Source organism: Nymphaea colorata, chromosome 13, assembly GCF_008831285.2.
Source record: "Nymphaea colorata isolate Beijing-Zhang1983 chromosome 13, ASM883128v2, whole genome shotgun sequence".
Taxonomy (NCBI): domain Eukaryota; kingdom Viridiplantae; phylum Streptophyta; class Magnoliopsida; order Nymphaeales; family Nymphaeaceae; genus Nymphaea; species Nymphaea colorata.
In genome coordinates, this window is record NC_045150.1 from 15,553,939 (window position 1) to 15,570,592 (window position 16,654).

The 16,654-nt window shown below is 40.5% G+C and overlaps 1 protein-coding gene across 1 annotated transcript; it reads right to left on the reverse strand.

Moving 5' to 3' along the window:
• Positions 1-5,034: 5,034 nt before the first annotated feature.
• Positions 5,035-6,889, reverse strand: LOC126410698 (disease resistance protein L6-like). The gene is made up of 2 exons (XM_050081274.1): positions 6,626-6,889; positions 5,035-5,924 (listed from the first exon to the last, which is right to left on the reverse strand). The coding sequence occupies exons 1-2, from the start codon at positions 6,836-6,838 to the stop codon at positions 5,514-5,516; spliced, it is 624 nt and encodes a 207-aa protein (XP_049937231.1). The 5' UTR covers positions 6,839-6,889; the 3' UTR covers positions 5,035-5,513.
• Between the last annotated feature and the right edge of the window lie 9,765 nt (positions 6,890-16,654).

A 16,654-nucleotide genomic window follows, 5' to 3' on the forward strand; every position in this document is an offset into this window, starting at 1 on the left:
TTGATTACATGCAGTTCTCGCTGGCCCTCTGTTCCACAGTTTATGTTGCAACCAGCTGTGGCACCCAGATTCAGAGCAGGCGAGGCAGAGGACGGGATGTGGGGAGCAGTTGGTTGGGGAAGTTGTGGAGAGAAAACAGGATGAGGGGGAAGTTGTGGAGAGGAAACAGGATGAGGAGGGAGCGGGGAGTTGCTGAACGGCAGCCTCAATGGCGGATGGCAGTTCTGAAGGGGAAACTCGCGTTTGAGGATGAAGTTGGTCAGGTTTTATGTCACTTGTGATGAAGTCCGAAGTGCAGAACACTTGTTTGATGAAATGCCTGAAGGGTCAGTTTCAGCAAATTAAAGTTGGTTTATGTTTCGACGGATGTTGTAGACAAGGGTACGAAAGGGTCAGTTTCAGCATAGCTAAATGCAAGGGGATTTGGGGGTGTGACCTTAAAATGGCATTTCCAAGCATTTATCTGACCCATTTTCATGCCCATCTGTATAACAAAAGCAGGAGGATGATTTTGATCTTACTATGTAATATTGCAACATAGGAAGCAGTTCTGCAACACAAGGCAAAGTCAAACTTGTACTGCTTGACGGAATACCCTTGTTGTGAATTGGATTAGAAACTGCTACAAAACCTTTAGTATGCACCAATCCTCATCTCGCTATCCACAGTGCAAGAATAAGACATATTCATCTTGTTTCTGGCGACTACAAGACATTCTCATGCAGTGGCATCACTTACTAACAATTAAGCATTTTAATAGAATACTTCTGGTGACTACAAGTCATTCTCATGCACAAGAAACACGTAAATTTCTTCTTGTGCATCAAACAAGGTTAAACTTACCACGTTAAATTTTTCATGTGCATCAAACATGGTTAAATTTACCACGTTAAATTCTTCCTGTGCATCAAACAAGGCCTCAGATTGGAAGAGGGAGAAATTTCATCCTGTAAATTTTTCTAGAAAAATTTACCATGGTAAATTTACCACGTTAAATTCTTCCTGTGCATCAAACGGGCCCTTAGGAAATGGACAATCATCCGGGCAGGAGGAAGGAGTGGGGCCCATAGTGGCAAGGGAACGAGTCACACGCTGCATGCATGGATGGGACGGAGGCATGTATGTACATCTGATGGAGGATGAGAGTACGGGGAAATGCATAGCGGTATGAAAAAAGGAGGGGAGGATGGTGGTAAGTGGGGGATGGAGGGGAATATATGCCCGTCATCGTCCCCTCCTCCGTCCATCATGCCCCATCCATCCATCCATCCAATACCCACCATTTATATGGGGATGGAGGGGAATATATGACTGTCATCGTCCCCTCCGTCCATCATGCAGCAACCATCCATCCATCCATCCAATACCCACCATGTTTATAATTTAAATAATCAAGGTTTACAAGTAAGGGTGCGCATCGGTCCGGCCCGGCCCATTTACAATCAAAAAATTAAATTATAAATTATAAAGGTATCTGTTCGCCCCCCGCACGGCCGCGCCTTCTCTCGCTCTCAACCACAAAGGGGGAGAGAAAGGGGGGCAGGCGAAGGGAAGGGCTTGCGGCATAATTGACAGAAACGATGTTGGGCATTCTTTCTGTTCTTATTAAGGAAAAGAGAAGGGAAGAAGACCGAGAAATTTGCGCGATGGAAGTGAAGATGGCGACGACTGCCCGGTTCCGTTTCTGCCACTCCTCCTGCTCACAGACGTTCGCTTCTACTGTCTCCTTTTCGACCAGAGAGCGAAATCGCCTTCTTCTTCCTCCTCCTACTCCTCTTCCTCTCCCTGGAAGAGGAGAACCAGCAGAGATGGCGCCCCCCTATTTGCCGACGCTTTGGTCCGATCTCTTTAAAAAAAAAAAATTTTAAATTAATTTTTTAATGTAAACGGGCTGGGCCGGCTTATCGGGCCCGGGCCCGATCAGGCCGGGCAGGCGGCAGCCCGGCTCGACCCGATGCTCAGGCCTAATTTTTAAAGAGTTTCTCGATGTCATTAAAATCTTTCTATATCACATAGTGCCCCGTTTGAAGGATAGTTTAAATCACCAATGTTTACAAGTCCTATTACTTTGAAGATTTAAATCACTGATATTTGGTTCGGTTGAAACTCATTAGTTACAATTAATATAAGTATTCGGAAATATTCATATGTTTCTAATAGTTTTAATTTGTTTTGTTATTTATCCTTTATTTTTTTTTTTGTTTTAGACAGCATAACCAAATTTAAAAATAAGGCTGATATTGAGACACATATTGTCCTTAATTTACAACTAACCATCAAACAGCAAACCAGTCAAAGGTTGCCACCGATGCACTCGACATATGCATAACCAAATTTAAACCGCATGGATCTCATCGTCGTCTGTGCAAGTCGATAGACACGATACGGAAAATGTTGGAAGTCATTTTCCAACTCGAATGTGACGTCGCTTTCTACTTCAAATGTGACGTCGATCCTTCGGTATCCCTTTCCATCTTTTTCCATGACTTCTTTCTCTTTATCAGCCTCCAACTTTCGAGGGATGGGATGAATGCTCCACTACCAAAGATCCATATCACCTCTTCCGGTTTAGTTTGTGCGTCATTACTTTCTGCCCGTTCAAAGATTATCCTAGAATTATTATGCCTCTCGCCCTTAACCTGGGTTACTCTACTCTGTAAGACCATGGTACCCGGCCCTCAACAACAACTCCACTGTTGCCTAGGCAGGGCAAATTGGGGAGAGCAAAAGATACCGTCACCGACCAGGTGGGTCCAATAAAATTTTAAATATTTTTTATTAATTTTTATATATAATTATAATATTTTATAACAATTAATTATATTTATATATTATGTTATGTTAAAAATATATTTTTAATTTAATCGGGGTGAAACCGAGCCTGAGTTTTGGATGTCGGGCCAGCATGATGCCCAGGCTTGGACACCCTACTCTTGTTAAGAAGTTGGCAGGTCACACCCATGATTACGGGCCACGCGGCCCCAATAATTTCGGGGTTCGGTTTACATGTACTTAGGGGTGGGTATCGGGCTGGGCCGGGCCGGCCCGGCCAGGTTTTCCCTGGCCTGGGTTGGCCCATCGGGCCTGAAGCCCGGGCCCGGCCCATAATATTGCTGGGCCGGGTACCGGGCCTGTTTACCCAAAATCAGGCCCAGCCCGGCCCGTTTGCCCAGTACCGGATAGGCTGGCCCGTCGGGCCTGAAGCGGTCGCCGGTCAGTGCAGGCAGTCACCCGTCTCCTCCCGATGCTCTGGTTCTTCCTGCTTCTCCTTGTTCAGCTGGGTACAACTTCTGGGAAGCAGATGATGGCTCCGCTCGACCTCACCATGACACAACACCAAATCATTCACGTAATAGGAGAGTAATGCCACAGAGATTAGAGTAAGGGAAATCACCAAGGTAGGTGCTTCCCCCAAAATCGGTCTCGAAATCAGGGAAGCAAAGAGGCTCTGCCTCTGTCGGTTCTCAGGCGCAGGGAAGACTCTGGCCTGACAGGGTGAGCGGCGTTCAAAATTCTGGAGAAATCCACAGAAGCCTCCTAAATTCCTGGGAATTGGTCAGCAGCTCGAGCACGCTCCGGGGCTAGAACGCTCCAATTTGAGCTAATTCCGTGAGGTTTAGACCCCACTCGTTGATCCTGGAAGAAGACGGGTTCTGAGCTAAATCCACCTGTCGCAGGGGTTTCTGAGTCCGTCTGAGCCTTCCTCGCTTCCAGATTTTTATAAAATCAAGGAGACACCCAAAAATCCTCAAAATTGGTCCAGATCACGACAACAGCTACAGGATGGGACGCCCCAAGCCTGAGAAGAATCCGAGCCCCCAAGGATGAACTAGTTGAGTCTGGAGTCCTACGGAATCCTGCGTTGCTTCAGAAAAACGCCGCCACTGTTCTCAGTAGTAATGGCATTTCCGAGCTCCAATCCACCTCCAAATGATGAGAACTAACATTGAAATCGATTGCAAATGAAATATAAACATTTAATGGAGAGGATCGAGTAGATATTTCACCCGGTAAGGTAGTAAACCCCAGATTCTAGAAGAAAATTGGGTCGCTGCCGCCTCAGGCCGTTTATCAAAGCAATCCATCGCCGATTTCCACCAGATTCCGTTCTTGACTTCTAGGAGCACCGCCCGCGGTCCGATCAATGCCAAAATTGGTGGGAATGTCCGTTAGGATGTCAGAAAGAGAACAGCACTGGAATCAACAAAATCCGACGGTCCGATCCCCGAGAATGTCACCGGCAACAGAGCTCGATCGGCGGTGGAGCCTGACAGAGACAATGTCACTCTTTAGTAGAGGGCGACGGTGGAGTGGCGGAGCCGCGAAAGGGCGACGGTGGCCCAGTTGTGGAGCGGAGACGGCGGTGGTGGCGGTGGCACATGGTCGTCTTCATCTCTCCTTGTCTCTGCCTCCCTCAATCGATGGAAAATGCGAATAGGGGAAAGAAAGAAGGTGCAGCCGGCAGAAAATGCGAATAGGCAAATCTCTTGACCTAACGGGCCGTCGGGCAGGAACGGGCTATAGAAGTCATAACCGGGCACGACCCATAAAGAACTCAGGCCAGGCCGGGCTCACTCATGTTGGGCCCGATATCGAAAATTCTTGACCCAGACCCGGCCCATACCGTGCTCACTCAAGTTAAAAAAAATAACTTTCTTTTTGTTGACATTGGAAAAGAACTAAAATTACTTTTTTGCTTTGATCACACTTTGATTATTTACTTAGATCATATAATTTTAATATAATTTAATAGATTCAGTCATGATGTCAGAATTTTCTTAACCTTGCTCTTAATCTTTGCCCCCATTGCCAGGCCTACTTAGTAAATAGGCAGTGGGCCAACTTTAGTCCCGAAACCAACTCCATGCTCAGCACTTCAAAGCCATCAGACGAGGCGCGCAGACGGTAGCATATGAAAAGTTACCTATGAACACACATATTCCTATGCTTTGCCAGGTATTAATAAGATGACCCCAGAGAAAAAAAAAATACTTTTTACTCTACTTTATTGTGATCGATAAAACAGAATGCAGGCCGACAAGAAGTATATGAAAACGAGTTTGCTAAGGCCGTCGAGTAGCAGGGACTCTAGGCATCTCAGTTTGCTAAGGCCAGGAACATCCATCAGCAGGAAGCATCCGCTCAGGCGTAAACGTCGCAGGGCTTGCAACTTTGAAATGTCTGGGATGGTCTTCAAGTCCGTGCAAAAGATGACTTCCATCTCCTGCAGGTTTGTCAACCGGCCAACAGACTCCGGAAGTCTTTGCATATACCCTCGGCCTAATTGGAGCACCTTTAAAGATGTCAACCTACCAATCTCTTTTGGGAGTTCCCCTAGTGACCAACACCCCCTCAGGACGAGCTTCTCCAAAGAACTTAGCCGACAGATGCTATCAGGTATTTTCTTTAGAGAATGACAGTCTCCCAAGTTCAAGCACACCAAGCTTTGGAGATCACCGATCGATTCGTGAACTTGGTGCACCCTTCAAATACCAATTTGGTTGTGTTTGGAATCAGCCTAAATCGAGGGTGCTCTTGAGGTTCTTGCAATTCTTGAGAATAAGGACTTTCAATTGGCTGAACGTCTGCGAGTAGTTCGCCTCTTGGGAGTGAAGGAGACAAAAAAACCACGTGTTAGTCACACTTGGACCTAGAAACTCCTCTATGATGCTCTCTGTCAGGTCGAGCACTACAATGTTCATGACATCGAAGTCGATGATCGGCAATGATTTCAATGGACACTGCCACCACCTCAGGAACTTCAACAATTTGGATAGATATTGATACGAGCCCTCCATCCTGATGCAGCTTGTATCAAGTATTCTCAGCTCATCCATGTTTCTAAAAGACATCGTGTTCAAAGGTGGAATATTATGCTGCCCGTCGTGACGGTGGAAAATAATGGCTTCAACCTTCTTTGTTCCCTGAGATAGGAAAGATCACCAGAAAGAAAGAAGAAAAATGAGCTCCTTGATAAAATGAAAACATCAAAGCACTAGAAGTGATGCCTTATGACTTCTGCTAAAGCTTTCTTTCAAAAGAAGACAGAACTTAGATTTATAGCTTTATGCAAACTATCATAAGCAATAGGAGATCAGCTATCAGAGACTACAATTTTTCAGTTCCACATGGTTATGCTCAAGAAAAAGTAAAATTAGAAGTTGGAGGTTTGAGCCTTCCAGTATCAAGTTTTCAGAGGATAATTTCGGGAAGCTAAGACAACATAATTATAAGGTTGAGGAGGATGCTAGAGAAGCTGAATGGAGATGTGGAATGGCAACCACACGAACAATGAACTAATCAGTTATGGTGTTGAATGGCAACCACACGAACAATGAATTAATCAGTTATGATGTGCATGCTTACCAATCTAGCTAGCTCGATCAGCTATGCTATGCTTCTTAAAGCGGAATAACAAAATTTTGGCCAGATGCAAAATAAAGCAACATATCCAGGCGTTGTTGTTAATAGTAGGCTAGTAGCCAAGAATCCACTATCATGTCTAAGTTGGCACAGCTGATCAACTAAGTTCCATTTCTCCACCATATGCGACTTCGACGAGCATTTGTCATAAAGAAAGACCAAAAGAAGAGAAAATGAAGAACGAGTAGAAGCTCATACTTACCTTTCTTCGTTGTAGCATTTGTAATGTTTTGTTATTTTCCCAAAACCTGCTTGCTACTGGCGTCTGCTGTTGGACAATATTTCTTCCCATGTCTCGTATTTGATCATGCATTTCAAATGTGCCATGCTCGTCATCTATGCTGATTAGGAATTTATGCTCCAACTCTGCAATTGCAACAGGTGGGTAAAGTTTGGAACCTTCCCACATGAGCATTGCGTATTCAACTATGAGGATAGAAATCAAGTGTGGAAGGAGAAAGATTCAGTTGCGCATCCTCCCCAATGATAATGGACAACGGTGAGGGGCCTTCAACAACTGCCTCTGCACCAGTCACCAATCTCAATTAAAGTTGTTCATTCACAATAAAGAACGATATGTCCATTCACAATAAACAATGATATCATGGAGATGCTACAGCTGCTCAGGCCCATGTTGAAATAAACATTTGACTTTTCAAAAGCTTTCACATGGCTATAGGTGGAGGCATTTTTGTACTTTTACAAGTTAGTGAAAGTATTTTTGTAACTTTTGCAAGTGATGAACTTTTCTTTATCTTTCCATTTTTTGGCCCTCTTTTTTCACTTTTTATCAGCTCAACAAGGACGTTAAAATAATTTTAACACGACTAGATGATTGTTTAGAATGTTGGGATGTGCCGAGCACTCAATCTGCATTAAGGAAAAATGTGTCTGTATGAATCAAACACCATAACAACAATACCTTTTGCCCATCATCAGATCCTTCGGTAAAAACTACCTAAAATCATTGGCAAAAGCTTTGTCCACCATGCAAGTTGTCAATGAATGGATTTTTTATTTTGAAGGAGACTAATCATGTTGGAAGTGTCAACGAGTCAGAGCTCTTCTCTTCGTCTCTTCACAAACCTCTTGACTTGCCCACCAGTTGAAGTATTCAACCCTCTTTCTCCGAAATTGATTTGTCATTCACAATGCAACTTCATCTATATACAGTGAAACATAAAAAAACAGCTTCAAAATACTTTTGATCCTAGAACATAATCTTGATCTGATAAGGTCATCCTAGATTCAAGTTAATCAAGCAAGCTTGGAATTCCACACCAGGGAGATTCATGCACGCCCACACACACACAAGGAGCTCAATTCCGTAACTCTAGAGTTTAGTTCAATTAGGAACTTGGTGAACAATTACTTGAAGGAAAAAAAAAATTTCTACTTCGTTGTCATCCAATTATATGAAACTTGCAGGTCATCGACTGTTAAGCTATTTAATTGGCAACTTTGACACACACAAGTAAATTAGTCAATGAATATGTTAAACTGTAAACTTCACTTGAAGCTAGTCCATCCATTACGTAAACACTTAGAAGTGCTACCAACTATTCTTTGAAATGATTTATCACTTCAGTTTTAGCAAATTTATGCAAATCAATTTGAAAGCTCACTGCTGAACTCAACAAGCCACTCTAGAAACCAGAGATCGACTTGACCTTATCGGTCAGACACTCTACCAATATTAAATTAGAAAGAATTCCTCAAAAAAGTTGATCGGTTTATGTACCACTTTAATCAATAATTTTATTATGGTTTTTATATTACCAATTTAATCAATAGTATTGTTATTTGTTGTTCTTTTATAATTTTCCTAATGATCATATTTCAAATAAATTTGAAACTTGGAAAAACTAGTTAAAGTCCCAAAACTATATATACACAAACCATTTACGAAGTTCTAAATCATTTGATTCTTAGGATACTTTCTTCCTGGTGAGAATCACCATGTTCTTTCAATCTATACTTCTTACAACTTCGTTACTCAAATATCATTGCAAATTGATTGAAAACCACATTGGTGCTTTTGCTTACTATTTGTACATTAATCTTAATTTGAACCCAAAAGGATCATTATAAAAGGAGGTGATGAGGCTGTTACATGGGCAGTTTACTTCGATGTTTTCCTAGAAATGCATTTCTTAGATCTCATTATATTAAGGATGATAATCACAAAAAGCACGTCATTAGAAAAAAAAAAGTAAAAACAAAAAGAGGAAACATGTTTTTTTCTTGCTTTTTGGTAAACAATCCTAAATGAATTGTTTGCATTTTTCACCTTTTCTTCGTGTTTTCTGCAAACACTAACTTCAAGGTTAATTAAAGAAAATAAGCCTCTTTTGTTAGTTGACCTTAAGGTCGTTTTTGCTCTAATATTTGAAACATTATTTACTTTCATTTCCAATAATGACTAAAATACCTTTTTTATCAATTTAACAAGTTGTTAAAGAATTTTTTAATTTACTGAGACTTTCTCGAGGTTTTCTCAAAAATTGCATTTTTATAGTATTATACTCGAGAAATATTTCACCGTATAATACTTACCAACGATATATGTTACAATGATAAAACTACCTAAAATCACTAACAAAAGCTTTGTTGATAGTTTCATTAAAATAGCTAAAATGAAAAGATTGAGCCACCCACCCTCCCTATAGATAATTGCCAAGTGTGGAAGAAAAAAAATTCAGCTGCACACCCTCCCCATAGATAATTGCCAATGGTGAGGGGCCTTCGACAATTGCCTCTGCACCAGTCACCAACCACAATTAAAGCCGTCGATTCACAATAAAGAACGACATCATGGAGCTGCTACAGTTGCTTGGGCCCATGGCTCAAATAAGCATTTGACTTTTCAAAGTTTTTCACATGGCTTCACGTGGAGGTATTTTTCTAATTGTACATGTCAGTGAAGGTTTTTTTTGTACCTTTTGCAAGCAGTGGGCTTTTCAATATCTTTGCATATTTTGGCCATCTTTTTTCACTTGTTATCAATTCAACAAGGACATTAAAATTATTTAACATGACTCGATGATTGTTTAGAATGTTGGGGTGTGCTGAGCACTAAATCTGCATTAAGGAAAAATGTGTCTATATGAATCAAACACCATAGCAGAAAGAGGATTGAGATGGAACAAGAGCATCCCTTCATGGGAGACAAGGAAGAAGAATCCTCCTTAACTACAATTCCCAAGACAGAAGCAAATGATCTAGAGTATGAAGAATACAAGAGATTCCAAAAATATCATGTTGAATGATGAGCAAGCTCAAGCAAAGAAGGTCAAAAAGAAAGAGAAGAAGACAAAGAAATCTTCTTCGAGTAGCTCAAATTCTTCTAAAGACACTACTATCAAGTAATGAGGAAGAACCAAAGTTCCCAAGAAAAAGAAGAAGAGAGAATCCTGAAAAGCAAAGATCCAGAAAGTTGAAAAGAAGTTGAATGCAATTCAACTCAAAGGCAAGAACAAAAGAAATTTTACCTGTGAAAACTTTTATGAAAGCTTTGAAAATGACAAGCGTATCAAGAACTTGCCTAAGAAATTCACCAAATTTGACGGTCATTGAGACCCGAAGGCACACTTGGCCATGTTTTTTGTAGAATGTTACAGATTTCACAACAATCATAGAGCTCTCTTTTGATACTTCCCAAGGAGCTTAGAAAGAATTGCAACACAATGGTACAAGAAGCACATTAATCCAATGGAACTAAAAAATTTGGCAGACTGATCAACCTTTTCATTGAAAGATTCATTCAAAATATGAAAACTGCACCAATAATCACCACATTGTGTTATCTGAAATAGAGACCAAGTGAAAAGGTCAGAGTTTTATTCAAAGATGGAGGTCTTCTTGCAACAAGATGAGAGAGTCAATCTCCTAGTCCCATGCATTGGGGCTGATCGCCAACAATTTGACACAACCATTAAGGAGCTTTATTTATAATGATCCAATCAAATCTTTCATCGATCTCATTGAGAGAGCAGAATGCATCGAAGCAGGAATTGAAAATAGAGCTTTTGATGTTGTCGTCCTGGTAAAATTCAAGTAATATGCCAAGAAAAGCAGCATGAGTTAGAATGGTCCAACAAATATTACAGTAAGTGCTGCTACCTTCAAAAAGGAAAATGCATATTACTCCAAGAATAAAGGAATAGGAAACAAAGCCAGTAATAACAGTGGCACCAAAAAAAAGCATCATAAACGGAGATATGATAAAAAATTACTCTATTAAAGAATAGTTATGAAAAAAATCATACCTGAGCTGGTAGAAAGAGGTACTCTATTTTTTCCAAAAGTTTACAATCTTCCACCAATGATAAGAAAGAACAAAGAGCAATTTTGTAAATTTCACCGTGCCCCAAGGCATGATATAGAGGATTGCCTTGCGCTAAAAAAATATTATACAAGATGCAGTTGACAAAGAAATAATTAAGGGAGTCAGTGAACAGCTAGACGTTCTCAAAACCCTTTTCCTAAGCATGGGAAAGAAACATCTACAATGATCAGATTTTCAAAAGGTCATCAAGTCATGGTTACAAATAAAAGGGAGAAAGCATCCCTGATTTTTTTTGAGTTGCTTTCCAATTATGACAAAGGATCCATCAATGAACAAGCCAGACCGAGCAAATAAAATATTCAAACAAAGGTTGATTAAGGATCGCAGATATGGGATATAAAACCTTTGGAAGTCACATTCAAGGAATTAGACTCCCTACCCCAAGTCAAAAGGGAAAGATTTAGCCCTAATTGGAGAGATGAATGGACTTTTGAACAATATGAAAATGGTCCAATCACATTTTGTGATGAAGATATACCAAACGAAGGCACATTGCATAATGATATCTTGCACATAGTGGTTGAAACAATGAGTGTCAGAGTTTCCCATGTCTTAATTGATGGATGAGCCAGCCTGAACATTTATCTACAACAGACAACTCCTACATTGGGCACAAGGCAAGTTGATTATACTCATTCATCAATTTTCATTCATGGATATGATGGATTGGGACAATCTTGAATAGTTTGTGTCTCAATTGGAATATCTCTGAGACACATCATTGGGTTTTATTTCACATGCTAGATATAGAATCCTCCTTTAACTTGTTGCTTGGCGGACCATTGATCCATGCTGTAAATGCAGTTCTTCCACATTGCATTAGTGTGTCAAATGGGCACCCATAAGAGATGAAAGGAAATCCTGCAAACCATTTCTTGATGGATGATCTATCCTCAGCATATCACAACATGAATACTATCACAACATGAATACTACCACAATCTATGCAGAGGACATGCAAAAACTTATTGTGCACCCAATGCTTCTCGTACCCACATATGACAATTGAGTACCAAGTATTCGAGTTTGCAAAGAAGAAAAACTATGTTGAGGCCTCAACAAATTTGAAAGCCAAAGAAGCAAAGGGATCAAATAATAAGGAAAATTATAACAATAGGAGTTGGATAAGGGTGGAAGGGAAGAAGGTGGTGGCATGCATGGAGGTGGTCCAGGTGGCGTTAGCAGGGATGACCATCTTCTACAAGACCTCCGTAGACCGAGGGATGAGCCTTGAGTCCTCATCACTTACCGCTACATTTTTTGGGTTACCCTCCTCTGCTCTCTTGCCTTTTTCTTCTTTTTACAAAGGGAAAAAAAATGAGAACTTGTACCAATTGAAAGAAAATTGGATATATTCGATCTCTTAAGCAGTAGGATGTGCGATGAAGACTCGGAGGCTCATCCCTTGGTATACAGAGATCTTGTAGAGGATGGGCATCCCTGCTGATGCCACCTGCACCACCACCATGCACAGCTTCACCTTCATCCATTCCACCCTTCTCCTCCTACTATAATAAATTTTCATTATTATTTGATCCCTCCTCCATAATATATATTTGACAACTCTCTCTCTCTCTCTCTCCCCCCTTGAATTATCCCTTTCTTTCTGCCTTCTTTTCACCAACAATATTGCAGAGAAAAGAATCTGGGAACTGGCTGAGGCTGCCAATCTCAAAATCAGCACTGAAATGAGATGAAAAATAAGTCATACGGGGTCACATTTATAGATCATAGAGAGAGTGTGTGAGAGAGAGTAGGTGAGGCATGCCTGGTATGCCTTCTTTCCTCCTTTCTCTCATTTAAGTCTCTACTTAGGCCTCATAATTGGTCTCACTAAATGGAAATTTTCTTTCATATATATATATAATATGTGAGCTGAATCCTCCATCCATCTTGAACTTACAGGTTTGTCAAACATGGACTGCATATCAAAATAAGCCCTTTTGCAAAACAGATATTGAACTTACAGGTTTGTCAATTCACTTCTTTTAATATTAATTACCATCCCTCTAACGTATTTGCATTTATTGTTCTAAGAGTGGTAAAGCCATGGTAAGTCAGTTCTGTACATTTGGAGATTAATCAGGAACGAGCAGGCGTTAAAAACTTTCCAATTGACGTACATGTTGCAATCAAATTATATGTATATATATATGTATGTAGCAGTAGGTACATGCCGAAAGAATATCAGGTTACTTATTTTATCTAAAGAATAAATTCACTCTTCATATCAAGCTGGAATTCTAATTGGACAGTAATACCTTCTCTACATTCACAGTCAAATTCCTTCACCTGGTTTTTCACGTTCTATTCTTTCCTTTCTTGGTAAAAGGAAATGAGAAACTTCACATTGACATTGGAGAATTTAATAGTAGACTTTCTCTTTTCTCCGGTCCTCGTATTTAACAAATTGGAAAAGAACCAGAAATAGGCTCTGATTCTTTTACGTGGAAAATATTTGTCATCTGCAGAAAGCTAGTAAAGAATGCTCATTCCTGCAACTATTACATGCACCACACCACTCACAGCACTGCCTTCATCCCCTCCCTACTATTCCTTCCAGTTACCTCCATTAATGGCCACAACCATCACTACTGATCTCCCTCTCTAAATCTACCAAGATTTTTGCTTCTTGTTTGTCTAAGTCCACGAGAGAACTTCACATTGACTTGAGGTATGCTCTTCTTCAAGCATACCTCTCCAAAACCATGGAGGCAGGAAAGTTTAACCATGAAGTTTTTAAGAAAAAAAAGATGGTTTCTCCTAAGTGAACATTAAAAAATATAAAATTGCTCAAATGGCAAGTACATGTAGTAAGTGTACCTATATATATATATATATATGTATATATATATAGGTACATGTGGAAAGAATATAAGGTTACTTATTTTATCTAAAGAATAAATTCACTCTCCGCATTAAGCAGGAATTCTAATTGGACAGTAATACCTTCTCTACATTCAGAGTCTAATTCTTTCACCTGGTTTTTCAGGTTCTATTCTTGCCTTTCTTGGTACAAGGAAATGAGAAACTTCAGATTGGCAGTGGAGAATTTAATAGTAGACTTCCTCTTTTCTTCAGTCCTCGAATTCATAATAACAAATTTGAAAAGAACAAGAAATAGGTTCCGAGTCTTTTAAACGGAAAATAATTGTCATCTGCGGAAAGCTTGTATAGTATGTTCATTCCTAACAACGTGTGTTTAGAGATTAGGACAGAGTACAACTAATTCTAAATAAAACTAAGCAAACCAATTTTTGTATAGTTTCTGAGTTCGTCAGCTTTCATAGTTACAAATTAGGCACGTAAATTGTGTAAGATGGTTGGCATAGTTAATTGGGCCAATGGTTCATGATTAAATGTCCATGGGCTCCGACCCTTTATGCAAGCTGAAGCAGGTGTAAGCTTTGGAAGTGAAGGTACAAAGTCTATCTGAGTGAGTGTGGTTTCCTCGCGGTGTAAAAGCAAAAAAGTTACAAGCGTTTTAAGGTTCGTTTTTGGGATATGAGGCCTTGATAGGTGTCATCATCAATTCACTGTGGTCGTTATTGAAGTAGTTTCCGGAATGGCTCTTCTGCCTCTACCGTTACCTTTTCTCCATCTTCAATCAAGCTGATCCATCACCATATTTTGGAATTTCTTCATACATACGACAAAGCCCATGAAAAGGAAAGTTTCATCTTGTGGAATATGGTTATCTAAAAATGCGGAAAGCTATTCTCAATTTCTTGATATAGGCTAGGCCAATTTCGAATCTGCAGGCATCATCAAATTGGCACATCATTGCACATATTTGAACGATGAAACTGTTTCGAAAAAATTGGATACAGAAAAAAATTTAATGTTAGCTGTTCTTAGCTGTTTCGTTCCATATGTCTCAAACATTTTTCACAATTGCTGACTCCATATATCAATTGTATAAGATCATCATAATAAACATGTCACAAAATTGGTTGATATAGCCCCCACACCTATTGGAAACCGATGCACCTTGATGCCGAATGCTTATAGCTTTGATTGCTTAAAGGAGGCAGAAGTAGAAGAGCAAATTCAAAAAGAGAGAGAGAGTTATCAAATATATAAAACATTTCGAACCATTTAAGTAATAAGATCAACGTACACTTTTCCACCATAACGGGAAGGGGTTTCTCCGGCGTCAATGCTGCTAGGCGGAAGGGAGAGACACAGAGAGAGGGCTACCATCCGTTCATGGAGGATCACAAACCCCCTTCCTGGCTACATCGACCACTGCTCGCCGTTGGCCGGAAGACAACCCCCTTCCGAGTGACATCAACAGAGTCAAGAAAACTCCATTGCGGCTTACATCAACAGCTATTTGCCGTTGATAGGAAAAGAACCCCATTTCTGAAGACATAAACGGGCTAAGGGACTAATCGTGGGGGGCGAGGGATGATCCGGCCACCGTAGCTGCAAAAGGAGGAGCATACCGCCAGCCGCGGGAGGAGACGCAAGGCTACAGAGCCTTCACGCATCCCAAATCATCACTTCTTTTCTTTGAGTGAAAGCCATTTGTCTCAGCTTTCAGAAAATTGGAGGTCTTAACTACATTGAACTGATCCCACCGAAACTAAACGTTACTAAGATTAATCCAACAACCTCGCCTGTAAGTACCAAGGCAGCGAAAGGGAGACCAAATCATCAGAAAAAAGAAACCCCCATGAATTCCGGTAGGACGATTGCCCTGGAAAAAGAATAAGAGAAATGCAGATAGATGAATGGCGGTTTAAACAAATGAATTGAAAACTATAACTAAAAGCTCTACCAAAAGGCGAAAAAGCCCCATATCGAGTGCCCGGTGTGCCTCCTAAAAATAATTATAGCAAATGGATGGGTCAGTTTTAATATTTTTATCGAGGGGGTTTGCTCCCCCAAAGAATTGATGTGCAACTACTGAAAGCTGTTCTTTTTTGCTTCCTAGCACTCACAGTTTATTTACCTATGGACAAAGAAAAAAATTTTTGAGGTGGGGATAGGGCCCGTGCGGGCCTTCCTTGGCTCCAACCCTGGATCTATACTTCTCTGGGAAATCATGCATGCACTTGCTTTCAGTGTCCCTCCTTTTGAAGCACAAGCAGTTGATTCTATAGGAGCTGAAAATGAAAACTAGCTGCCTACATAGCCCTGCTCTACTAACCTCCTCAAGAATAGTGTAGAAATTACTGGTTATAATATGAGACTACTTCCAATTATACACATATATGTATATGTACGAGATATGTAGGTCTGTTTTTCAATAATTAATGAACACTTGCTTCTTTCGAGAAGTATTTCAGTCTTTTGAGAAGCAAACAAGATATTGGCTCATTTAGGACTCTTGTTTTGCAAAATTTTCTTACATGGTAATGCTTAATGCTGGACTATTCCTAAGTGCATGGAAAAACTGGCTGTGAGAGCTGCAAGCTCCTGACTCAATTAGCTACAACTGAACAATCTGATCTTCTTTTATGCCGGCTCTGGCACTTGATCCGCACCAGCACTTGCTGGGTTCGAGCGCAAATTAGTTGCTTCTCCAGCAGACCTGTGTGCCTGAAGCTGGACAAGTTCCTTCTCCTCTTTTCCTTTGCCCCACAGCATAGTGTACAGCCCTAAAATGATCAATCCAGCATCAAGCACACTGAAACCACAAGGTGTTCCTGCTTACTGTATCAAATTTCCATTTATTGGAACCATATATTATATATAACTGGAACCAAATAATAATATATAACCATACATTATATATACATCTTCATATATCACCATGTCTTCATATATCACCATCCCATGCAGATTACTGATCGAACAAATGATCAAAGAAATCAAACTCTCATAACAATATGGTTGCAGTGAGGGGCAGGGGCGGGGCCGAATTAAAGTTTTTAA

Bases quoted from the DNA above. Each gene is read 5' to 3' on its own strand.
- LOC126410698 (XM_050081274.1), bottom strand. From the start codon at position 6,838: ATGCTCATGTGGGAAGGTTCCAAACTTTACCCACCTGTTGCAATTGCA. The intron at 5,925-6,625 runs GTAAGTATGAGC...TTCCTATCTCAG, and splicing joins AAATGCTACAACGAAGAAAG to GGAACAAAGAAGGTTGAAGC.